Raw genomic sequence first — 27,520 nt, 5'->3', positions numbered from 1 at the left:
TATTACCCATCTGTGAAGAATGCAGCTGTCGGGATAATACCGTAAAGATCCAAGACTATTTTTATAGAGATCTATGTTCAGGTTGAAATATGCAGTTTAACGTTTATTTTTAATTAAATTGACGTTTTAATCCTTTTGACTTCTAAAATATATTAAAAACTAATTTTTTTATGTGCTTATTTCAATTTGCAAATTCTCTCACGAAAACATCAGCCGAAAAATTGAGAAGGACATAACGAAAGATGGAGAGATCAATGCTTGGAATAAGCTTAAGAAATAGAATAAGAAACGAGGAAGTTCGTAGATGAACCGGAGTGAAAGACATTATCGAACATATTACAAGGCAAAAATGGAGATGGGAAGGACATGTTGCAAGAATGAAAGACGACAGTTGGACAAAAAAATTGCTTGAGTGGAGACCACGAGCTGACAAGCGAAACCGAGGAAGACCCCCAACGCGATGGACCGACGACCTCAAAAGAATCGGACGACCTTAAAAGAATCGTGACCAATTGGATAGCAGAAGCGCAGAACAGAAGCAGATGGAAAAGTCTAAAGAAGGCCTATGTTCAACAATGGACAACTCAGGGCTGATTGATGATGATGTTTTCAATTTACTTGAAATATTTTAATTATTTATAGGTAGAAATAAGTTGCTTCTTTTTTAATTGGTTTCTTTGTTTATTAGTTTGTTTATTTTTAACATTTTGCTCATAAAGTATATTAAAATCATAAAAGCATACAACACAATGTTTATTTTTAATAAACATTAAATAAATATGCGCCCATTTATGTATATAAAAATAATCGGTCCCAGGGACCTAAGTAGTATTAGAAAATTCTCGAGAATGAAAAATCGGAGAATATTCTCGACATGGAGAATTTTCTGAGAATGAACCCTATGACGAGCTTAGGGATATTGCTAAAAATTAAATAGAGTATTAAGAACCATGAAATTATATACAAAATTATGAGATGAAACAACAGTCTTTTTTATATACATAAAAACAACTCAGGACCTCAGGTTTAAAATGTATTTCTATGATTAGCTCATCCTGGTCAGTTACATTCTGCATTTCAATCTACTGATGAAAATTTGTGGGATTTTGTTTTTTATGAGCGGCCAGCTCAGTCATGAATTGCTCTACGTCTAAACAATTTTAAATTGTGAGCAATAAAAGTTACCGTACCAGCCCGTTCAGCAGTAAGCTGTGGATAAAGCCATAAGTACTGAAACTTCTTTCAGTCGCTGCACTTGATAAAAGCATGCTTTATATTATTTGCTATTTAAGATCATTTTGTTCCGAAACATGTAAATTTCCATTATAGGATGGAGTCTAGTGTTTTAATTAATTTTAAAACATATGGTTTTCCAAAAACTTCCTCCTTAGACCGATAAAGTGCCAAATCTGCCATTCTTTTAGCAGAATCATCAATATATTTTAAAGTGGCTAAATTATCTCTAAACTCAGTTCCCTCAACTTGTTCTTCTCTGCTTAAATGAACACCATGTCAAATAAATTGAATGTCTAAATGCCATTTATTTTCTTTTAGGGACCAACATTTTTATTGCTTTTTCTTCTTGTTTCCATCATAGACTTAAAGATAGTTCTTTATCCATATGATTTAAAAAAAAACACTTAGTTACCTGACTTAGTCGGGGCTTATCTGACTCTAATTAAGAAATACAGTCAACAATAGGATTTATGAGACGACATAATTTTGATACCCTTACCCAAAATACGTCCTCATCCTCATAATAAACTTTAAAACTCGTTTACTGACACTAACACTCTCACAAATCGTCAAAACTTTTAAAGCATACTTTGTATCAAGGAGACTCTATAAACTATAAATAATTGATTCCCAACGAGTTTTAACTGGCAGTTTTAAAATAAGTGCTACCTTTGTTTCACTTTTTTCAAGCTGAATTCTGTTAAAAGTGGATGACAAAATGTGAGGGTTGTTGATTTCTTTAATGATGACTTTAATTCCTTCTTCTAAAGATGCCATTGTTTTTGTTTTAGAAATGTCACCAATCAACAAATTTAAGATGTGAGCAGTACACCCATAAACAGATATATGTTTATAATTTTCATAATTAAGATTCCTAGCCTTAACCATGGCACTAGCATTATCAGTCACTACAGCTTAAAATTTTTGGGGTTCTATTTCTTCTAAAACTTTACATGTAGTTGTAACATGTTTTTCAAACATATATTCTGCTGTATGTTGATAAGTGTAGACAAAGTTTTATAAGAAACAGGAGATGGAGTGGTCATAATGAAGTTTAGTATTGGCTCATTCCTTCGGTTACTCCAACCATCTAGCTGCAATCCAAGAACAGTAGATTTAGCAATTTTCACTTTAATATTTGTATCGACACTTTCATGTTCTGCATCTAGCAACTTGTTTGAAAGAAAATACCGTGTTGGCATTTTAAAAGAAGGTCTTAATTGTTTGAAAAACAATTACCAGTGTTTATTTTCGACAATTGCAAATGGCGTTCTGTTGCATAAATAGCTCCAGCGAAAAGCTGATCTAAATTTTCTTGGTCCTCTTTAGATGATGAGTCAACAAAATTACGCAGCGTGGACTGTGTGGATATGGAGCTACAGCTAAAGACTCTACAATTTTCAAGCTGAGAATATTCTCGCCAAGAATTTTCTGGCCGAGAATATTCTCTTGAAAATATTCTCTTCTTACATCACCAGACCTAGGTTAGTAAGGGTGTAATTTCCGGCCAGGTTAGTACAGGAGGGTTTATTGCATTAAGTGTACATCTTATATTCTTCTTCTTTATGTTTTGCTTCTATCGGAGATTCATCTAGTACGCCTAATAGAAATAAGTGGGAAACGAAAAAATGGCGAGAACAATCATATTAGATCCCATAATAATAAATATTAAACAAATATAGATTTAAAATGAAAAAGACAGCAAAGATTTGATTTCACGCACAAAGCGTCTTTGTATCTGTTGATACGTATTTCGACTTAATAAGTCTAATCAGAACAGTTATTCATAGGCGTTCTCAACGTGAAAAATAAATCTTTTCTGTCTTTAAGAAGCAACAATAAAATGGCTTCGTTATGGACGCAATAGCGACATCTGATAGAAAAATTCGTAAAATAGTTTCGAAACAATTGCAACAGATACATAGACGCTTTGTGCGTGAAATCAAATCTTTGCTGTCTTTTTCATTTTATTCGGATCTACTCTGTATGAGTACAAGAAACAAATTCGTTAAGGATTTCTGCTTAGTTGATAGACATGTCGTGGAATGCAAATTTTAGATTCCTCATGTCTCTATTAACATCTTTATCAACGTCTGTTGACATATTATACCTTGCAATTTTTAAAATTCTTCGAAACTATTTTACGGAAATATAGATTTATTTGTTTTCGTCACATAGGGTATTATTATATATTTAATTGGGGTTATCTAAATTATAATATGACGTAATTTACTGTAATATTTAAGAGCTTATAAAAATTTTATAACTTCTATTAGTATTATTCCTTTCTCATCGTGTAAACTTCATTTAAATTTACTTCAGTAAATGGTAAACTCTTGTTCCAAAATGGTTATTTATGTATTTATGCCGAAATGTACTACATTATTAAACGACAGGAACAGATAGTAATGGATTTGATGATTACGGAAGCCGTACATACAAATATATTTCCCTGAAACCATTAGAATGGGATAATTTTTATAAAGTCATAATATAATTGTTAAACGTATAGTACAGTAAAGAAGTCATTGAGTTGTTGGTATTAACAATTGTAATTTCAAACTAGTAGTCTGTACTTTTTAATAACTCTAAATGAACATCTGCTAAATATTGTTGTTATTAAACATCCTTACAACGATATCTAAATATTCACACCCGAGGATCTAATGCAAACATAGGATTATCAATGTCTTAAATAGTATAAAAAATATTCTTTAAAATTATTCATCGCACAATGTAGCGTTTTTGAATCAAGAAAATATTCCCATTTCAATTTTGGGTTTACTTTTACTGAAGTAAATGAAGCAGAATGGCCTCTGTGTATCATTTGCTCAAAAATTTTAGCAGCCGACAGCATGAAACCCAATAACCTTAAAGGACATTGGGAAATCCTTCATAGTGAGTACATTATCAAATCCCGAGAATGCATTGTCATTACAATATACATTTTTTTGTTTACTATTTTCATTTGCAGTTATCAGAAAATCACCACTAGCAGCCGGAACACCTAAATCGCTTTCCAAGTTTATATTATCATTGTTTGGTTGGACCACATTTGTAAATAGATTTTCAAATAGTACTTCAGGTACATCTCTATAACTTGTATGTTAGTGTGTGATTCCAACTAAACAGATTTATCAACATGATATTCTTACAGTGGACGTGATATCAGTGTATTTTCACTAAGGTCATAAACTAATATATTATGGTTGTCTGTTACCTGTTGAGTTATATTGTCAGGCAATCTCACATCTCCAACATCATCTACGTTATAGTCTACGTTATAGTGCGGCTAGATGGTTGAGGTTCTTCATTAGCTTCTAATAAATCACTGGAAGAACATTTTGTAGGTAAATTTCGTTCTGATTTCTCATCTTGTACAACTGTTGTGTCAGTCTTGGTGCTTTTTAGAGCTAAGTTTAGAGTAAGTTCAGAACGAGTTGAGACTGTATTAAACTTTCAAGCACTCATGTTCCAAAACAACAATTAACTAAATGTAATTTATATACTTTCTGAACCACTTCAACAACACAAATATTGGCTTATTATAACCTAAACTAAACACAGCAAATTTTTAGCAAACTCTTAAGTTACAAACATAACCTCACAATTTATGGTCAATATAAATACAATGCAGTAAGTACATCAGCTGTTTAAATAACCCCTAAGAAAGACTGCAGTAAGTACAGTGTACTCAGCAAAAAATGCAGTATGTACAAAGAAGTTACTGCGTTCTTGGTTAGTCTATTGTATTTACGGCAGTCTTGCTTATTATTTTAAAACTTTTGATACACTTACTGCAAAAAATTATTTTTTATCTCGATCATTGTTGGAGATACGGCAATTTTGAGTAGCCCATTGAATTCTGCATGGTTGAAAATATAGGAAACCATATATAACTCAATATTCAATATTTTTGGACTTACGGCACTTTTCCTTAGTTGGGCAGTATACCTGTATTAGATTAATATAACATGGAGTGGCACTCAGCTGTAAGAGCATTGTCCTGTCATGTGTTAGGACAAAGTTAAGGACATATTTTTGTAATTGCAGTATTACAAAAATTCCTACTGCTTTTCTATGTTATGAATTGGCGTTATCATTCCCACTTTACTGCAATTCACCGTATTTGTGTTTGTATATTTCTGAACCAGACTATCATAATTCTCTTATAATAATAACTAACAATTCTAGGTATTCAGCCTCTTCAATAATATTTTCCAATTAACCGGAATCACAAAGGCTTGTCACGTTCCACGTGGCTATCTTAACAGTGGATTTTGCTTTTTAAACCGGGGAATTCTTAGCACCCCTTGACCACCAAAAGACTGCCCGGGACAATGGGCAGTGATGTTTTCTTCGTCATAGCAATATCCTGAAAAATATTTAACAGTGTGTTTTCCGTTGCATTCTCTGTTTTGAGTTCGGCCCCATTTAAGCCTGTTTTTAGCCACCCATTCTGGAAGAGACGCAGCTGTACTATGTTTAAAAGCTGTTGCTGTTCATCTTAAATAAAATACAGGATATTTCATTTAAAAAACTATATCTTTGTTGTGGTACAGTCTTATGGTATATTGGTAACTAATTTTAAAATGTGAAGCTACAGATACATCCTATTTTTAGAAATAATCTGAAATATCCGATAATAATAGGCTTTGTCACAAAACGTATGTATACGTAGATGGCTTTAAAATCATATTGTGCATATTTTTGAGGTGCGCTTATGGGACGACTTTATTGGAAGACTGTACATTCGAGTACATTGAATCATCTTTAACTTGCGATTGCATAAAATAAAAATATAGTAGTAAACAATGCGCCAATGTATTTTAAACGAGAAGTTTATATGGATTTTATATATTAATTAAACTTCAGCTCGACAAGAATAAAAAAAGTTTGACAATATTGTCATGCACCTGAGTTTGAGGACAAGAGATTCACAATTTGCTTTAAATGTTCTTATTCAACGATGCTTAAATATTAATGTTCGACTTTGGTATTTTTAATTATTTATTTTTAATTCTAGGTCATGGCTAATTTAACTTCAAAGGCCTTTGCCGAAGAAATAAGAAATCTTATAAATCTTACTGCAACCAGTTCCGATATTACATATTACGGAGCTAATGCAACTGTTCCTATAGATCAAGGTACTGCAAATTTATGCTTTTTAGCTCCAAATGGCGATGCTATTGTCGTTACTAGTACCATTAATGGCATGTAAGTATGTGTTAATATGATAATACTTTTAATTTATACAGTGTGGATATTAACTCTTAATCCCCCTAGTGAACTCCGTTATTTAAGATAAAGTAGAAAAACGCTCGGACCCGTCAATTTTTATTTTAATAGAGGTATTTTATAACATAAAAAAAATTGTCACCCTTTCATCCCCTTCACTTGATAGCTACCTCATCAGATTTTTAAATAGCAATGGGAGTCGTGCGATAGTTTGTTAGGAAGGGTTTGAAAAGAAAAATTCAAAAATGTATAAGTTTGAAATTGTGTATGGCATAATGGTTTTATTTAAAATAAAATATACAAAAAATAATGTATTAAATTACATCTCTAAAATTAAAGGAACTGGCAAATTACCCCAAAGAAAACTTAAATTACTGCAGGAGATGCTCAAAATGTTCTCCATTTACTTCCTGGCAGAAGTAGATTCTTTGTTTCTTTGCCTCGCTAACCCTTTGTAGGGTCTGCATATCAATGCTATCACATTCTTCGATTATTCTTTAACGGAGTTCATCAACTGTCGTCAACTGGCTCCCATACAGTTTGGATTTAAGGTAACCCCATAGGTAAAAATCTAGAGGAGTAAGATCTGGTGATCTTGGTGGCCATTCAATGAATCCACAACGTCCAATCCATCTTCTCGGATACAAATTATTTAAAAAATTTCGAACGCCAGCATCGTAATGAGGCGGAGCTCCATCTTGCTGGAAAATAATATCTTGGGTTAATTCGCCTGGATTGTTTCTAAGCACATCATGAATTGCAGAAATTATTTGTGTTTTCAATAGATTAAGATAGCGTTCCTCGTTAAATTGACTTCGATAAAAAAAGGGCCTATAATGTGATCCCCTAGTATACCTGCCCAAACATTTAATTTAGTGGGAAATTGAGTATGACACTCTCGAAACAATCGAAGGTTTTCGTCAGACCAATATCTTACATTTTATCGATGTACATGACCATTTAAGTAGAATATAGCTTTATCGGAAAAACAAATATGTCTTAAATAACTTGGATCTTGTGAAATATTATTATCCATATTTTCACAATATTGCAGTCGTCGATCTGGATCATCCTCTATCAATTCGTGCACCATTTTCATCTTATAGGGATGAAATTTTTGCTTTTTTAAAATGTTTAAGACAGTCCTGTGACTTACTTCGCATTCGCGAGCAACATTTCTAGTTGAACTGGATGGATTTACTACAAATTGAGACAAAATATCTACTTTCTTTTTCTCAGAAATCTTTTTTCTACCATCCCGTTTTTTGTTTTCGACAGAACCAGTTTCACAAAATTTGGTGACAAGTAGTCTATAGTAATGTCGATCAATTGGACGATTCGGAAAACGTTCATTAAATATTCTCACAGCTTCATGGTAGTTACGGCCTGCTTCGCTAAATATTAAAATTGCTTTACATTTGTCTACTAATCTACGAGGTGGTGCCATTTTGATTGTTTTGAATTTTTAATACTACAAATTTACAGTTCATCACTAAAGCTCACCAAATCTTAAGTTCTTGTCAATATTCTTTACAATCAACATTGCTAATTGCTTGGTTTTTCTGACAGTTGTCAAAAACTATACACGCCAACTAGATTATTTAAAAAATTGTTCTAACCATGATATGTTTTAACGACACAAAAGTATTTATTCTGCAAAAAAATAATTCGGTTTAAACGTTCAAGAATAAAAATTAAATAAATTTTGTTATACCGAATGTCCCATATTAAAGCAAAACCAGTGTACCTACTTTTGTATTGTTGTATCGCAAAGTGTATCTCCAAACAATAAATCGTTATTAACAAACAGATCCTTAAAGTTAAAGTAAAGTTTGATAGATTTTAGAATTCTTCTTTTCAAACCCTTTCCGACGAACTATCGCACGACCCCGATTGCTATTTAAAAAATCTGAAGGGGTAGCTGTCAAGTGAAGGGGATGAAAGGGGTGACAATTTTTTTATGTTATAAAATACCTCTATTAAAATAAAAATTGACGGGTCCGAGCGTTTTTCATCTTTGTCTTAAATAACGGAGTTCACTAGGGGGGGGGTAAGACTTAATATCCACAATGTATGTAAAAATTTGTAATCTATGTAGCATAAAGGACTCAGCATCCCTGCTTCGTCAGACATCCGCTAATAAAAATTCAAACTCGGAAAATCTAACGAACGTCTCCTGAATATTTACCACTGCAGTAGTTAGCACACGGAAGAGCCACTTACTTTACTCTACAAGAAGTTTATTATTTAAAAACTTTAATGAGTGACTGTAGATAGCAATTGATTGATGCCCCAGTCGCATAAAACCGCAAAATCACTAGTTATTATATAAGCATTTTCACAAAATATAACCATTTTAATAATATACTCTTTTTACCATTTTTAGCAGATAATCTGTAAGTTAAAAGTACTTTCATTGTTTTCATAACAATTAAATTTTAACGGAACAAAGCACCAAAGACGTAATTTCCTCAAATCCCCGTACGTTCCAGACCTGCAAATTTCTTCAAATTTTTAATTTTTAATAAATATATGAATTTTCGTGACACTTTCGTGTAACTTAAAAATACTTTAGTTACGTCGAAATTCAAAATATGTTATCTTCTTCTTCTTACGATGCCTATCCGTTCCGGATGTTGGTGATCAACATGGCTATCCTAACTTTGCTTGCTGCTATTCTGAATAGTCCGGTTGTCGATGTATTAAACCACTTTTTCAGGTTTTGAAGCCAAGATATTCTTCTTCTCCCTGGTCCTCTCTTTCCAAATACCTTGCCCTAAAGAATGAGTTGCAACAAGCCGTATCTTTGTTCATTCCTCATAACATGGCCAAGATATTCTAGTTTGCGCTCTTTGACGGTGTTAATAATCTCGCATTCCTTGGCTATTCTACGTAGAACCTCGACATTAGTCACACGATCCACCCATGAAATTCTTAAAATACGTCTGTAACACCACATCTCGAATGCCTCGAGTTTTATTAAAGAAGCTTCGGAAAGTGCCCAGGCCTCTACTCCGTATAATAATGTAGAAAATACATAGCATCTAATGAGAGAGATTTTGGTAGCAAGTGGTAAATTGTGACTTCTGAAAAGAGACTTCATTATTATGAACGCCGATCTCGCTTTTCCTATGCGTTGTTTTATTTCACTGGAGTGATCCCATTGGCTGTTAATGTTCGTACCAAGGTATGTGTAGCTGTCCACTCTGTCAATTGGATGTTGGTTAACCAAAAGCTGTGAATTTAATATTTCGCGCTTACTGACTACCATGTACTTTGTTTTCTTCGTATTAAGATCAAGTCCGTGTTTTCTACTTATATCTGATATACGCGACATTATTCTTTGCAAACCGTCCAGACTATCTGCAAAAACTACTGCGTCATCGGCATATATAATGTTGTTTAGACGTATTCCGTTGACTAATACGCCTTCTTGTAGTTCGCCTAGCGCTTGCTCGAAGATATATTCAGAGTATATATTAAATAACACCGGGAACAGAATGCATCCTTGCCTCACTCCTCTATCTATGGAGACTGCCCCTGTCAATTGGCCATCCACTTTAATATTGGCTGTTTGGTTATAATATAAATTATAGATGATTCTTAAGTCCCTATCATCTAACCCCACTTCTTTCAAGATGTTTATAAGTTTATCATCCTTTACTGTAGCAAATGCCTTTTTCTAGTCGATAAAACAAGTATGCACATCACAGTTAACATCCATGCATCTTTGCATAAGCACTTGGACAGCGAATAGAGCCTCTCGGGTGCCTAAGGAATCGCGGAATCCAAACTGCGTCCATGATACTTGTTCTTCGCTTTTTTATATCCGTGTATCACTTTCAAGAACGTTTTATACGTTTACGAAAATATGTTATAAGCAATATTTTTCTTTTGCGCTAGGAATCTTTTGTAAACATTACAAAAATACCTTGCATTAAAACCACCAAATATGTAGGAATTGTTAAAGATGCAGCATTTACTGTAATGAAGAAAAAAGATTTTAAAATTATATTACCCTGCATTATTCTGACTTATCAATAGAGAAAAAGCTTACATGAAGGTTTACATAATGGACATTTTACGTTTTATGAACAATGAGTAGTCACTGTACAGTTTTATGAACGGGAGTCATAAAAGATCAAAGTAAAGACAAAAATAAATAGTAATCTAGTATTATTTTAAATATTTAAATAGTTAGGCTTCTTGAGTCCTCTTGTGTTAAATATTGTGGTAAATAGAATGATAAATAAAGCTAGAAAACAAAAGTTACTTTAGTAAAATTTATGCCACAATTATAATATGTACTTGGCAAAGGAAAAATTAATTTATATAAATTACCAGATGAATGACAATGGGCGAAATCTTTAGTTTGGAGACTCCTGTGTTTTGGAGAAAGGCCGTGTAAAATTGCACCAACAGAAAATATATATTATCTGGCATAATTTAAAACAATTTTCAGTAGTAGGTAATATCCCTAGAACATTGATAACAGACGAGATAATTTCATGACAATCGAAAGCTCGTTCCTTGGTAACAGCACGAAGCCGAAGGCTGATTTATACCGTTTAAAAGGGTATAAATTATAATATCATAATTATAAATAACGTTTTCGGTCTTGTTAAACATTCATCTGTGTTTATTGATCTCGAGAAAACTGATTAAACCAACAAGATCAAAATGGTACAACAAAAAACTCTACCCGAAGTACAACATCATTCCTCATTGCTATAAACGACATCACTTCCTACATCATACCTCCACTATAGATAAGTCTAAATGCTATGATATTCTTAGACTAAACACCCAAAGAGAATCCTAGAATATAGAAGAAAGATACTGCATTTTACCAGCAGCATTACATTTTTCGGAATTATTTCTACAATTAACTAAGCTGTGTGCAAAACTTAAAATACTTAAAAGATTGGCAAAACAAGATGAAATGGAATGAAATGGAATGGAATTAAATGAAATGTAATGGAATTACATGAAATGTAATGGAATGGAATGTAATGGAATCGAATTTTATAAAATGGAAAAGAATTTTATAAAATGGAATGGAATGGAATCAAATGGAATCACATGAAATGGAATGGAATGCAATGGAATGTAATGGAATGGAATGCAATGGAATGAACTGCAACGGAATGGGATAGAATACGGAGCAAATACATTTTAAGTAGCTATAAAAAGCTACAGAAAAATGGTAAAAATTATCCAAAAATGTCCTTAAAATAGCTATTAGTGTCTTTCCAACAACATTCAGAGAAAATTTTCATAACTTTTTAGGAGAAGTGCTATTCGACTATAGACTCAAATAACTTGTTTTATCGAATGCAGTTACAATATTAGTAGTTCCTACTAGCACAAGTTACAACAATCCCTCAATATATCAATGGCCAGCAAAACTATATGTAGATAAAAATAATATCCCGCCCTTTTAATAGCAACTATAAAAACGATTATATCAACTAAAATATCATCCATCCTATGTCCCTTTAGCGCAATTCGAGGCCTGACCTCCCTCATTAAACCTGTTCATCCGTTACGGTCTGTACCTAGTTATTCTCCTCCACATCGACGGTCAAGGAAATTTCTAGCGTCCTCATCAGCATCATCCTCCCATTGCTTCCTCGGTCTTCCAATAGGTCTTTTTACTTGCATTCTTGCATTTAACCTATTTTCTTTCATCTTAAATACATGGCTTGTATATTAAAAAAGCTTCAACTACAATATAGATCCCCAACAACTCTTTAGTTATACAATAGCAATTTTGCTTACTGGATTCTCTCGCCTAACACCACACAAACTGAATTATCTAAATATAACAAACATAGAGTTCACTCGTTCTTAATGAAAAACGAATTCTTCTCTCTCTCGAATTCGGAGATATTAATGAATATTACATATTTTTTTTATAAAAATATTTTCACATAATATACCTATACCTAATTTTTTTTATACTCCATCTTTTTGTCTCCGTAATATTTCATGAACCTCTTATTCTTTTTAGGCTGGGAGCGGGTTTTGTCTCTGAAAGTACAGGTATTATTTTAAATAACCAGATGGATGACTTTTCAGCACCTAGTATTATCAACTCTTATAATATCCCGCCATCACCGGCAAATTTCATAGTACCCGGAAAACAACCGATGTCATCGATGGTTCCTACAATCGTTGTAGAAAAAAACGGTGATGTTGTGATGGCAGTTGGTGCAGCGGGCGGTTCCAAAATTATAACAAGTGTTGCTCAGGTACGTCGATAAAAATACAAACGTTTTTAAAATACTAAATTAGAAGATAATAATGTCCTAATTTAGTATTATCTATCTATTTAGTATATATTCTATAATTTTATCTTCTTCCTTACGTAGTCAATGACATTTCTAAACATTCTTTATTAGCTTTAAACGTCTGATTTTTTTAAAACTAAAAAAAATTTCTACAGAATTTTCTAGTACTTCATTTTAATAATTCAGCTGAAAATTTAGTACTAACTGGATGATTAATATCTAGTTACGAGATAACATAAAAAATTACAAAGCTCATAGTGAACGGGCTTTTAATAACACGAAAAGAAGAAAGACTAGATTATCTAACAATCACTAAAGTTGGTAAAACGATAAATGTTGTCCAACAGAAAGACATAAAAATATTAGTGGTTTTACTTGAAGGTACGAAAGGGCCTATCGGGCCAACCCGTTTTCAAGGAGATGCTCAACCCACCCATCTAGTAATAGTAGTAGCTAAAAAACCTAGGACTACAGATAGATATCCAAACATTAAACGAAAAATCAGCAGACCACAACCCCATATTATTAGACATAGGAGCATGGAAAGAAAACAGTACAACAAGAAAAAAAAAAGAAAGAAAATAAAGTGGTCAAACTACAAAAGTTTTGAAAATATTGGAATCAACAATATCCCAGTGATCAATAATCCACAAGAAATAGAAGAAAATGTCCTAGAGTTCGAAAATATCATCCAAAAAGCTCTAAGAAACAGCACTACTCAAGAAGAGCTAAAAATACATATGGGGAGGTTTAGAAACATAAACTAAGAAATAAAAGATATAATCAGGAAAAAACAGAGTCAAAAAGAGAACCAGAAGAACAAGAAACCAGGAAGACAAAACTTGAGCAAACTGGCTAAACAGACAAGTGAAAACGGCATTGACAGAACACAGAAGCTAAAGGTAGGACAAATACGTACAAGAAATGGATGAATAGGGTCCAAATATGCAAAATATTTGGAAACTTCAAAGAACATTAAGGAACGACAGAAAACCCATCCCTCCACCACATGAAGAAAATGGCAGCTCCACACCATTGAAGAAAAAGCCGAGGTGATAAAAGAACATTAAGGAACGGCAGAAACCCCCCCCCCGCTGCTACATAAAGAGAATGGCAGCTTTACACCATTGAAGAAAAAGCCAAGGTGATAAGAAGGACTTTTAAGAGAGAGTATAAACCTCACTAATATGACAACATAAAGGCTGTTACAATTTTATTATATTGTGTTTGTGTTTTAATGTTTGTGCTGTAGAAAAAGTTTTTACTTAATTTATTTATGCATCTTGATACAACAGCTGGAGACAAAATATATAAAATAATAATAACATCTCGCTAAATATTCAACAAAATACACATAAGGTTTTAAATTAAAAGGTCCGAGTGAATATATTCCTTAAGGGGGAAGATGATTTTCAGAAGGACCTTAATTTATAGAGCTTTCCTGTGTCTGATATCTTTTAGTTTTTATTACAAAATTAAAATAACCTACTGGGACCTCACGATGGGGCAAATATTGTAAGCCTCAAAACTGGTAGCCCAAAATTTACCAACTTTATTAAATAAAAACTACTTAATATTATGATTACTGATCATTTCTTATATACTAAAACAAATTTCATGTCATTTTAGATGATAGTAAGACATTTATGGTTTGATATGGAAATTAAAGCAACGTCAGATCTTAGAAGATTCCATCATCAGTTATGGCCAATGTCAGTAGATCTGGAACCTCTTTACAGAACTGAGGTAAGTTTTTTGTGTTTTGTTTTTTAGAATAAATATTCACTAACAAATCTTAGTAATGTAATATTTGTATATTAACGATGTAATTCAAAGGATAAATACACTTTAGATCCGATATATCTATGTTATAGTTTAGGTGTAAGATACGTAAATATGTTTAGAGTGAACCAAAAGTCTGGAAACGACTGGTGCTTAAATAAATAGTCCGCATTATACAGAACATGGATACGCCTATTTTGCCTACTATGAAGGCAAACCCTTGATATATAATTGATATTAAAAAATTCTTGATTTTTTGAAAAATCAAAAACTATCGTTCCCATCCGCTCCTTAAAATCTACAATTATTCGTGAGGCCATCGAAATTGAAAAACGGCCCAACAATTTAAACACGAGTAATGATGCTAAACGACTGCCGTCAACATGGCGACCGTTGCTTTCAGCGACCCCCCACCCCAACCCACATCGCCCAGGCCACGTCAACTTAGACTACGTCAGCGCATACCGTATTTCCGCGATTAGTACAAATAACCCTAAGATAATACTATTACAAGAATTAATATTAAACTGAAAAGTCTTCCGGGTTGAACCACGTCGATTATAATTGCGCCGAGCACTCGACATTCTCTTTGATGTCTTCCTCAGGGCTTCCGTGGTCTCAGTCTCCCTAGCCTCCAGATTTTACTACACTAATCACTAACCAATGTATTACTGCTTGGCGCGAGGATTGGTGCAGGGATTGGCATTATGAAAGGTCTCCATGTCGAAGGTAACCGTCAAGTCTTTTATTGAGACAATTTAGACCTTATTCAATTTCTATGACTTCTCGAATAATTCTTGGTATATAGAAGCGGATGCTTGCTCTGCTTCTGAAGTTTTCATAATCAATTTTGTGACTTGTATGAAGATGATGCTGACCTAGAGCTAAAATTGAATCGAAATTGCAAAGGGAACTGAAATGTTCATAAATTCTATTTTGGATTATACGATTTGTTTGGCCTATATAAGATCGGATGCAGCGTGCACAAAGAATTTTATTAACTCTGTGTTGTTCATTTGGAATGTTGTCTTTGATTGGAGAGAGACAAGACATGAAAGTTTTTGTTGGGGGGTAAATATTGTCTTTATTCCTCTTAATTTAAGAATTTTATTAATTTTGTGAGTGAAACCTTTGATGTAGGAAAGAAAAGCTTTCATATGATGAGGGTCTGAGATTTTGGGTTAAGATTGAGTGGAGGATTGATGTCTATGGATGCTCCTATTGATGTTATTTTCGCGTTAACTGTTTTGGAAAAGGTTTTGTTATAAACTAGAGCGCTCAGCGAATCTACTTGCACTATCGCAATGACGCCCCAGCACCAATCAACGCGCCAATAACCACGAGAACCCCCACGTCAACTTCTACCCAAACCATATTACCATCGACGGTGTAAATGAATCATTCTCTGTTTCCAGTAGTAGTAATGCACTAGTTAATGATCAGTGAATTACTGCTACTGGAACTAGATCAGAAAGTTCGGCGCAATGATAATCGACGCGATTCAACGCGGAAGACTGTAGTGAGTAAGAATATTTTCTGCAAAGATTTAAAAAAAATTGACCTAGAAAAATATGAATTACAAATAATTTACAGAATATTTCCCATGAAATTGGTTTATTATGGTGGTGGCAGCGGCAATAAAATATTTCTTTCATAATATTCACGTGCGACTGGAATATGAGAATCATAAATGTTTTGGAGACCAAATCTGGGTATTAAGTCCTGTGTATATTTTATTAAACTTATTTCAGTTATCTTCTTGGTAAAATACATTTGTATCTTTTTAGCTTAATACTAAAACAGAGTAATTTTTCAGGCTCCCGAGATTGCCGACGGCTTGCGGAAAATAGGCCACGAAGTCGCTTACTCTGATGGACAGGGATTCGCTGCAGCGACGTGTATATCAACACGAGACGGGTCCGTTACAGGAGTTTGGGATAGGCGAAGATCTGGAACAGTGACATATCTGTGATAACGTTCACAATATAAATTAGTTATTTGTGAATCTATTTAGGGAGAAATGTATTCGGTGTGTTATGTTTCTCAAAAGTCTTCTTGTAGGCCTAATTTATTATATTATAGTATTAAATAAATTGTGCATTTATAATACTCTACAGATTATAACATATAAACATATTATTTAAATTTGATTTTTTTTATGAAAATAAATAATACGTTTAATAATACGAGCGTTTATTTATGCATACATATGAGGATATGTACGGATGAAAACATATAAAATGGATCTGACGGATGAAAACATTCTGGATGAAAACATATAGAAATATCACACAAACAGAATAACCATCTTTTTTTGTGCGAAAATACTTCACGTTTATGTCATCAAATGTAATTAAAAATAGTGTCAAAGATCTACGCTTTTCTCTGGGCACCATGCCCACTTCCGGGGCACTTGAGCAGTTCCTGTTAAATTTATTATTATTATCACAAAAAAATTCTAGTTTTTGATTTTTATCGCACTAAAAGTATGTTCACTTGGATACTAAGGTATTGAATGGGTTGCATAACTATTGGGTACAAAGTTACGTAGAAAATGGTATAAATTTTTCTTAAAATTGTCAAAAATTTACAGATGACAGTAGAATGTGCTCAAAGTGTGGAGTAACTAATTGTTTTACATTTTTAGTTTTTTTAATATATTTTTTAACAAACATATATTTGTGGTCAGTTGATTCAAAATTTGCACTAGTAAGTACTAACCTAATAGTGTTACTTTTGTTTTTTGTTTATTTTTAATCATAAAACAAGACGATTAATCTTGGATTGGAATTTTTAGATGGGTAAATCTAAAGAGCCTTGTGTTAAGAAAATCTCTCCATTACTGCTCTATTAGAGAATACAAAATTTAGTCAGGAGATATAGCCTAAAAATGTGGTGTATCCCAGTGGTCAGTGAGAATACTTAGTCAAAATCTCAAAGAAAAGCGACCTGTGCAGTCAGTTTGGAAGGGCCAATGTGGCAAAAAACCCAACTCCCAGGGTATAGAAATATATATATATATATATATATATATATATATATATATATATATATATATATATATATATATATATATATATATATATATATGTATATATAATAAAGGTAAAAGGTATCGGCATGGCTCAAAACAAAGTGCTCGCTGCAGTACGGTGCAGCCAAGTTAGAAAAGGAGCATATTAACGGGAAAGGATCACTACAGGAGCAATGCGACCAATTTGTGCCAATAATGCTTGAGAAGTGCAGAAGAGTCTGAGATTTACAGACTTTTTTCTTCTTCTTTTTCTTCTTCTTCTTCTTCTTCTTTGCGCGACTAGGATTGCTCCTCTTATTCTGTTTCAGTCGTTGTTGACTGTAACCTTATCTTTCCACCTTTTTGGCGGCCTTCCAATGGGTCTTCTGCTATACGGCTTGTTGTTTTTACAGATGTTTGCTAATCTATCTGGTCCCATTCGGTTTACATGTTCGTTTCAGTGTTTTTTTCTTGTTTTTATCCACCTGTTAATATTTTGAATTTTGCATTGTTCGCTTACACTTCTGTTGGTTTGTCTGTCTCCTAATGATATGCCTGCTATTGATCTTAATACTTTTATTTCGATATTGTTTATTTGTTGTTTCGTCTTTCTTGTATCGGTCGTTGTCTCCATTGAATATGTTAGGATTGGTCTTAATGTTGTCTTGTATACTTTCATTTTGCTTTCCATGGTTAGATTTTTGTTTCTCCATATGGTTTCTCGGAGGCAACCACTTACTCTTGCCGCTTTTGATGCTTGCCTTGTGGTCTCTGTTCTTATATCCTTGTCACTAGTGATCTCTACTCCTAGGTAATTGAATTTCATTACCTGTTCTACAATTTTGCCGTCTATTTCTAGTTTGCATCTACGCGGCTCTTTACGGATCACTATACATTAAGTTTTTTCTACTACTATTCTCATATTAAGTTTGTTTGCTGTGATATTAAAGGTGTGGAGCTGCCTTTGTAGGTTATCTTCGTTATCAGCAATTTGTACTGCATCATCGGCATAGCCTAGTATCGTGATTTTATGCGCTCACATGTGGTATCCGTGTCGTTTTCTTACTTCGTGAATTATTTGATTTATCACCATATTGAATAACAATGGGCTGAGCGAGTCTCCTTGGCGGATTCCTTCTTTTAGTTCTATGCATTCTGTTTCCCCTGTTAGCATTATAACTCTGGTCTTGTTGGTCTTGTTAATTTCATTAATTGTCCCTATTATCTGATGGTCTATTTGTTCAGCTTGTAATAAATTTAAGATGTCATTTCGCTTTACCCTGTCAAAAGCACTTTTTAAATCTACAAAGCACATGTATGCTGGTTTTCCATATTCAATAAACTTCTCTATTACTTGTCTGATAATAAAACTTGCGTCTATTGTGCTGCTGTTCTTCCGGAAGCCTTGTTGTTCATCTGCTATGTTCACTTTTTCCTCGATTTTATCTTTTAAGACTGCTGTTAACAATTTTACTGTACTATTCATCAGACTAATGCCTCTATAATTTTCAGGATTTCTCGAGTCTTCCTTTTTAAGTATCGGTAGCAGGAGACTTTCCTTCCATTCCGCTGGTACTACTCCGGTATTTATTATATCGACGAATAATTTTAGGAGCCATTTGTGTAGTGTTGTTCCTCCATATTTTAGCAGTTCATTGTTTATCTTATCAGGACCAGGTGCTTTTTTGTTTTTTAATTTTTTTATTCGTTCTTGTAACTCTTCTTCTGATATTAGTACTCTATCGTGAGTTTCGTTAATAATTATTTCTCTGTTCTCTTCTTCTCCTTCTTCATATAGTTTCGTGAAATGCTCAGTCCATTGTTCCTCGGTAATGTTATCTATGCGTACAAATTCATTCATTTCTGTTTTTTGTCTCCTTATCATCTTCCACACCTTTTTCTGGGATCCAAAGAGATCGTATTCCATATATTTGGTAAATTTCTCCCAGTGTTCTGTTTTGATGTTATCTATTTCTTGGTTTTCTCTATTCCTGATTCTCACGTAGTCTTCCCGTGCCTCCGGTGTCTTCACCCCTTTGTATGTTAGGAAAGCTTGTTTCTTTTCATTTGCTAGTGCTTTTACCCTTTCGTCTTACCATGGTGTTTTGTATTCCCGTTTATTTCTGTTAACTTTTCTTTTACTTGAAGCTTCTTCTGCTGCTTGTAGGATACATTTTTTAATAATTTTACAGGTTTCTTCTATTATCTTTTTAGTCTCTAGGTTATGGCTGTTTAGTTTTTCTGTTAGTCTGTTAGACTTTTTTCTCATTGTTCTAAACGTTTGGCATTCCTTTCCTCGGGTAGCTTAGCTTCCTCCGTGGATGTAATAGTGGTTGCTCTGGAAACCTCAGAGTCTTCTAACATTATTGCCACAAATTGGTCACATTGCTTCTGTAGTGATCCTTTCCCAAGTTATTATGCTCTTTATCTAACTTGGCTGCAACGTACTGAAGACGACCTATAGTCAGAAATACGTATATACTATCAACTCGCATTAACCTTTTTCTTATATATATATATATATATATATATATATATATATATATATATATATATATATACCTATATATATATATATATATATATATATATATATATATATAATAAAGGTAAAAGATATCGGCATAGCTCGCAACAAAAAAGAAAATATATAATAAAACATGTGTATAAGATGGAAGGCAAGAGAGAGAGAGAGAAGATATATTTTCTCTCTCTTTCTCTATCGGGAATAAAAATGTTCCTTTTGTATATATATTTAATATTTTATATATATATATATATATATATATATATATATATATATATATATATATATATATATAGATAATATTATATATATAATGTAATATATATTAATATTATTATTTCTGTTATATGTTTTGTATTATTTATTAAATGTTCATAATTATTTTAGGCCTTTGTATTTAAAAATAATAATTACAGTAAATCACTATATGACTGCGAACTGTCAATTTTGAAATACGTTAGTGTCATGTCTAATTGGAAAATTTCTTACGTGTGTGTGGTTTATACGCTGGTATATATGAGTTCCAATCCCAATATGAATTTCCTTTTTTATTTTTGAAATATTTAAAAACCCCACGTTAGTCTTATTTAATATATGTAATACATGCAAAAAAATAAAATTTTAAAATAAAATGAATCCGAGTTGTTGGTTTTTTATTTTTATCTTCCACAAACATTTTTTGAAGTTATACTTCTGTACGCGAGTTCAACGTTGGAAATTTGTGTGTATTCGGATATATTGAGTAAATCGGCAAAATCATTACATATGTAAGATATAGGTAAGAGAGAGACAGAAGATATATTTTCCCTCTTTCTTTTTTTGCATTCAACTCCTTTTATACATAATATATGAAAATAAAAATATATATTTTTATTAAAATATTCAAAGATTCAATCCTTCATTTACTTACTATACTCCTATTACAAGTCAAATGTTTATATACAGCAAACGATGCACCATATACCTTTATACCTAATTCTTTTTCTTTTTCTGCTCTCTATTACCTATAGCATTACATATGTAATGATTGTGTAAATTGACTCCCATATAAATTTTAACGACAAACGCGTGTATAGAAGTATAACTTCTACCGGCAGTCCCACTGAACTGCCACACCCGGTTATTGTCTTTCAACTTTAAGCATTAGAATATAAAATTTTCGGGTATTCCAGTACAAAAAATATTCTTTCTTTAAGTTGGTCGTATACATCATTTTCTAGAAAAATCGATTTGAAAAGTTTTCGTTTTTCGCCATAAAAGTTAAGTAAATATTTTTTGCACTAGTTAGCTTTGAACTGTCAACAGAAGTATAATCTATGTTTTTATTGTCACTTTGTTGTCAGTACGCGAAGCTTATCGCGTAGTTTATATAGGTGAGTTAAAGATATTGTCTTTTTACCATGCAACGACAACATTTAACGTTGGACGAGATGAATAGAGCCGTGGGCCTCCTTTAAGCTGGTATGCGACAAACTCAAGTTGCTGACCAGCTGGGTATCTCCCAAAGCATCGTAAGTCGTTTGTGGTATCGGTTTAGAGACACGGTCGCTCAAGACCGATATTTACTTTTAAATACCAAAAGGCAGCCAATATTCACAGTACCCGAGCTGGTTAATGAATTACAACTTGCACATAATGTAACAATTAGCAGCAGTACTGTGAGAAATCGCCTCCATGAAACCAATCTTCGTAGTTGGCGACCACTGAGATGTCCACCTCTATCTAGAGGCAATCGTGCTGCAAGATTAACCTGGTGTCAAGAGTTTCAGAATTGGACTGACAATGACTGGGTTACAGTTTTGTTTAGTGACGAGTTTCGATATGGATTTCATCCAGATTCTCGTCGGACAAGAGTTTGGAGACGACTTGGAAATGGAGAACGATTACGACATCTTCAAGAAGTGTATGCATACATAGGTGGTACATTAATGGTATGGGGCGAAATGATAATTGACGGAAGAGCTGACCTCATTTTCCCTTTTCTCACAAGTCAGCAATATTTGGACACTATTCTTGAACCTGTTGTGCGCCCGTTTGCTGCTGCTGTTGGAAAAAATTTTTACTTTATGCATGATAACGCTCGACCACATGTTGCGCATATTGTAACAAACTGGGTGTATAACGAGGGTATTGATGTATCGCCGTGGCCAGCACAATCACCGGACTTGAATCCCATTGAGCATGTATGGGACATGCTCCAACGAAAAATTACTCCACATATGGGCAATATCTACAATGAGTTTTAATTAGAAGAGCTTCTGAGAGATCAATGGACACAACTACCTCAAGCAGACATTAACAATGTGATTAGGAGCATGAACAGTAGATGTAAAGCTACCAACGTTTGTAATATATTTTTTTTTTGCTTCAATTTTCTGTTTTTTTTTTTCAATTTATGGTTTTTGACATATTAAACAACAATTGAAACTACAAATTTTGTATTACTTTTTTTAAGTTGATTACAGATAAACAAAATACGTCTATTTATAAAAATACCCCTAGACTTTTGCTTTGTGTGTATATAGTCTGTATAATATAAAATATCCATTCTAGAAAATCAGTCATTATTAAATACACAGAGAACTTTTTATACATTAATTAAATAAAACTTTACAGGTTTTAAAATCTACGTCTAAGCGTGACAACAATAAACTTCGACCGTATTCTTTTCAAAACTTTCTATTTGTGTGTTGAAAACAAACTCGTAAAATGTTAACGTATGCACACATACAATACGGGCCGCTAATTGGGCTGTAACTAACGTGCAAAAACGCAAATATGAAAAACAAAAGCCATACAATGTACAAAAAGCACAATGCACGTGATTTTTCAGCAGGTAAACCGCCAACGATATCATAACTTTTATACCTTGTTGCTTTTTTACCGTAAAGTCTATCTCCAATTATATTGAGATATAATTGGGAATATGAGCGTTTTTTATTGTCACCTGCTATTTTATGGTATGATAATGGAGTTAAAGTGCTCCGTTGGACCACTTTATTTTTAGGCTATTATGAGTATTTTAAACGCAAATAAGTAGTTAGTTTATGTGAAGTATTGGCAATCATGCAGTGCGGCTACGTCACACTCAGCTGATAAAAAACTCTCGACAATATAGACGGTGAACTATCATACTTGTTTTATTATTTTCCTTGCAATTTGGAGTAATAATTAAAGCCGCTAATATTATTTATACTGTTGTTATTATTTATAAAAATAAAGTAAATAAAGCATTCGGATACATCGAACAGTTTAATCAGGGTGACTCCAAATGTTGGTAATCATGTGTAGAGCGTATTTACTTTTTCCTTGCGACAAATAACATTACTGACCCTGATAAGAAAAAGCCCATTTCTTAGTGTGTGCGGTCCAAATACGTACGAGATTATTAGATTTTTGGTGGCACCGGCCAAAAAGTCTGATAAAACTTATGACCAGATCATAACTGAGTTAAAAAAGTATTTTTCTCCAAAAACGTCTGAAATTGTGTGCAGGTTTAAGTTCTATCGTCGAAATTAACAGACAGGTGAAACAATATCTGTGTATCTGAAAGAATTACGGAAATTGGTAGAATCCTTTGTAGTATTTGTTGCGTAACAACAATATTTAATATTTTTATCTTATTTTGTGTCATATTATTTTATATCACACTGTATATTAGTTTAAGATTTATAAAATTCTCTGTACCATCCAATAATCTGTATGGCGTCGATAACTTGCATTCAAATTACTTTCTAGACATAAGCTTTTAAAATCATCAAAGAATCATAACAATGAAAGGATTAGTAATTCCAAATTATCGGTTTGAGTCATTTGAAATTTCCCAACATTAACGAAAGTTACCCTTCTCAGGTAATTTTAACAATAAAATGAAAGTCGAAGGTATTGAATGTAGACATATCCGTTAGATACGTCGAGGGGGCCAGGGGGTGATTTCTTAATGTTAAGAAACGGTTACAAGCCAAGTGAAAAATCAGTTTGCATCAGTTCGAATCCAGCATTTGGATAAGCTATAGGCTCTACTCGCGCCATTCGCACTTCAGAAGGTTTAACACAGTCGGGATATTAAGTTACTCAGTTCGTGGCAATATTGTATCACCGACAATTGATCTAATTTTATAGTTTCATAAAGTTTAGTGTCATAAATCAGCTATCGTAAGCAAGTTATCGGCGTCCAAATTCGTTGTTGTAATAGTTTAAATAGATTTGTTAAAACGTTCTTTTCGAAACTTTCATTTGTCCCAGTTTTCTGGGTGGTCCTTAAAAGAAGTATATAAAGTGAACCTATTTTCCTAAGGACAAATCTTGTTCTTCAAGGGAAAAAACCAGCGACCTATGACTGGTGCGCGAAACAAAGGCATCAGCACAAGGTGTAAGGACAAACACACCTGCATCTTCGCTCAGTATTGACCTACTCGTTTGTAGTATTGCTGACGAATCGCTACAGCAAAAGCTGCTGGCCACAAATAAGTCTAAATTTAAAGACGCGCAAGACATCTGCCGTGCCCACGAGGTGGCCGTGGAAAGTTTGGTGGTGCTACGAAAAAGTGAGTCGAATAAAGATGTAAACGCGGTAAGATTTCTAAAAAATCAGCTGAGCCAGTTCAAACAAAAATTAGCTAATCACGAGGGGAAAAAATTATTCCGGTGCAAAAGGAATCATTCTCCTGAAATTTGTAAATACATTAAACCAACGTGTATATATTGCAGGAAATTTAGACACATCTACATAGCTTGTTTTGCTAAAAAGAAGGAGTTATATCAAAAACGTAAAGTACATCAGACTACCGTAGAATTTTTGTCCAGTGTTTTTTGTCAAAGTAGTGACTATAATTTTTCGTTAAATAACGTGACGTCTGATAGCATTCCTGGTAAATATTAAGTAGCTAATCAACTAATAAGCAAATCAACCTACCATAAAATCTTTAGTAAAAATGGAGCTAAAATAAATTAGTCTTGTGTTATTTTTCGGGACTAATAAAACACATTGATACCTATTATAAGTGCATATTTCCTCTTATATCACGGAAGGCTTATTGCGCAGGGAGTTTAAGAGCCAATTACATATCCAAAATGGTGCACCACAATTGTGACTGTTTATAGAGAAAACGGGAAGGTTAGGGTCTGTGATGATTAAAAAATCTACATTAAATTTAGCGTTAAACCCGGAACTTTATTTAGTGCTGTCGGTACAGACTATCTTATCCATACTTGCGGGAAATAAAATTTTTGCTAAACTGGAGATGGCGCAAGCTTCTCTGCAGTTAAGTATGAACCGCGAAGCTTCTGAGACACAAACAATAATTAAACTTTAATCAAATAAAAGGCAAATATCGATCCAGGTTTTTTATTAAATCTTGTCCAAGTACTTTCGCTCTCAGAGCATCTTCAGGGGCATTTCGTCAAAATTGTAGGCTATACAGCACTTCTATGAATATTATAAACATTAAATAATATATTTACACAACACTAGACAGGGGACAAATAGTTTTAATTTTTTTTTTATTTAAGAAGCTTCCTAGTGGGTGACAGCAGGAGAGACAATAATTACTCATAAAAGGGCTTTTGAATGAAATCGTTTACAGTTCGGTATATCCGTGGCTCCAAAATTTTCAAAAATTCATAGACACTAGTTTTAATTTTTTACCATGATTTTCAAAAATACAAGGCAAAAATTGCGAATTGATTACATGCATTGCTATGAAAGGACGTTTCCTGGCAGTGGCGTTTCAAAGAATAAAAAGTTTTTGTGTATTAAAAGACATTTTAGTGAAAGAACCGGAGTTAGGATATAACAGTAAACAATAAGATTTATTTTTTGCTGGTGATGCCAGCCCTTACTACCCCGTAAGGTTGTGTGCTTAGTCAACATGATAATGAGGCCCGACGTGAATAGTCATACCATAGCCATACTCTATCATCTGCTGAACAAAATTTTGTCTAAATCGACAAAGAAGCACTGATCATAATATATATATATATATATATATATATATATATATATATATATATATATATATATATATTTAGGGATTCTACAGTATTCACTGCCTTCCCTCGCTCAACCGTTTCCATCTCTCTCTGTTGTTCCATTCTCCATCGTTTAGTCCTCTCTTACTCATGGCGTTGTCTACTTCGTTCCTCCAGGATTTTCGGGGTCGTCCTCTTTTCCTCCTTCCTATGGGGCTCCATTCAGTTATTCTCTTTATCCATCTGCTGTCACTAGTTCTTCTTACATGTCCATACCACTTTAGTCTTTTTGTTCTATATATGTTAGTATGTCTGTTTCTATTGATGTTCTTTGCTTTATTTCGTCATTACTTATCCTATCCATTCTTGTTACTCTGCAGCATCTTCGCAGGCATTCCATCTCTGTTGCTACTATCTTACTGCTGTTTTTCTTGTTTATGATCAAATTTTCAGCCCCATATGTCATAATACTTCGCACTAATGTTTTATAAATCTGCATTTTTGTCTTCATATTTAGGTGTCTATCCCACCATACTGAGTTAAGTTGTCGGATTGCTGTTCTTGTTTGTCCTAATCTTTGTGTAATTTCTTCCTCTGTTGTTGCCTTTTTCGTGATTATAAACCCCAGGTATTTGAATTTATCCTTTCCTTTGATTGTTACGTTGTCATCAATCTGTAGATCTTCTATGTCTTCCTGACTTGTAGGTAGGTACTCTGTTTTCGCGAGGTTAATATCTAGGCCAGCCTTGGTATTTTCTTCTTGTAGTTTCTTCATTATGTAGCTGAGGTCGTCTTGGTCTTGTGCAATCACTACTTTATCGTCTGCAAAACTTAATGTATATAGGTATTCGTTCCGTACCGGTACTCCCATGCCTTCGCATTTTCTTTTCCATGTAGTCAAGGCTTTCTCTAAGTATATTTAAAATAGGGTTGGAAATGTGGAACAACCCTGCAGGAGCCCTTTTGTTGTGGTGAAGTCTCCTATGATTCTTGTTCCCATTTTAATGGACACTTTATTTTCTTTATACAGAGCTTTTGTAGCTTCTATGAGTTCCGTCTGTATTTCTAATTTGTACGTTGCCTGACTGATCATAATAACGGACATTAAAAAATTCTATGAATATGTATATGTCAAACTATATTACTGATTATTTTTATTCCAAAAAAGGTGTTTCATAGATAATGTCACTCAGAATTCTTAGATGGGCGTTTATGTTATCTCTTAGCAGATTGCCACAAAAGGAACATGCGCCCGAACTACGAAGCTCAAATGACGTTTTGATGCTTAAGGATACCCCAAAAAACTAGTCTGTGCCAAAATCATTGCCAATGAGACTAAAAAAGGCCCAGTGTTATCTAATGTTTAGCAGTGAACATGGAAAGGTTAGCCTGATGAGAAAATTATATTTTCTGAAGAATGCGACTTTCCTACAACGTAAAAATTAAATGCTGTCAAGACCG

General features: G+C 33.4%; 2 protein-coding genes across 5 annotated transcripts in view; one reads left to right on the top strand and one right to left on the bottom strand.

The window, feature by feature from the left end:
- The window catches only part of LOC140437505 (scoloptoxin SSD14-like), a 93,873-nt gene extending 77,231 nt beyond the window's left edge, over window positions 1-16,642 (top strand). For all 4 annotated transcript variants that reach the window (XM_072527074.1, XM_072527073.1, XM_072527072.1 and 1 more), the window contains 4 exons: window positions 6,263-6,453; window positions 12,488-12,728; window positions 14,397-14,513; window positions 16,366-16,642. In XM_072527074.1, the coding sequence (XP_072383175.1) occupies window positions 6,263-6,453; window positions 12,488-12,728; window positions 14,397-14,513; window positions 16,366-16,521 (705 nt within the window). In that variant the 3' untranslated portion in view covers window positions 16,522-16,642. The remainder of the gene's footprint in view (window positions 1-6,262; window positions 6,454-12,487; window positions 12,729-14,396; window positions 14,514-16,365) is intronic.
- LOC140436080 (uncharacterized) overlaps window positions 1-27,520 on the bottom strand; it is a 1,443,853-nt gene that overhangs the window by 1,282,153 nt on the left and 134,180 nt on the right. The gene's annotated exons all lie outside the window — the stretch shown is intronic.

This window comes from Diabrotica undecimpunctata, chromosome 3 (genome assembly GCF_040954645.1).
Source record: "Diabrotica undecimpunctata isolate CICGRU chromosome 3, icDiaUnde3, whole genome shotgun sequence".
NCBI lineage: Eukaryota > Metazoa > Arthropoda > Insecta > Coleoptera > Chrysomelidae > Diabrotica > Diabrotica undecimpunctata.
The sequence above is the reverse complement of the archived record's forward strand: the minus strand, read 5'-3'. Positions and strand labels throughout refer to the sequence as shown.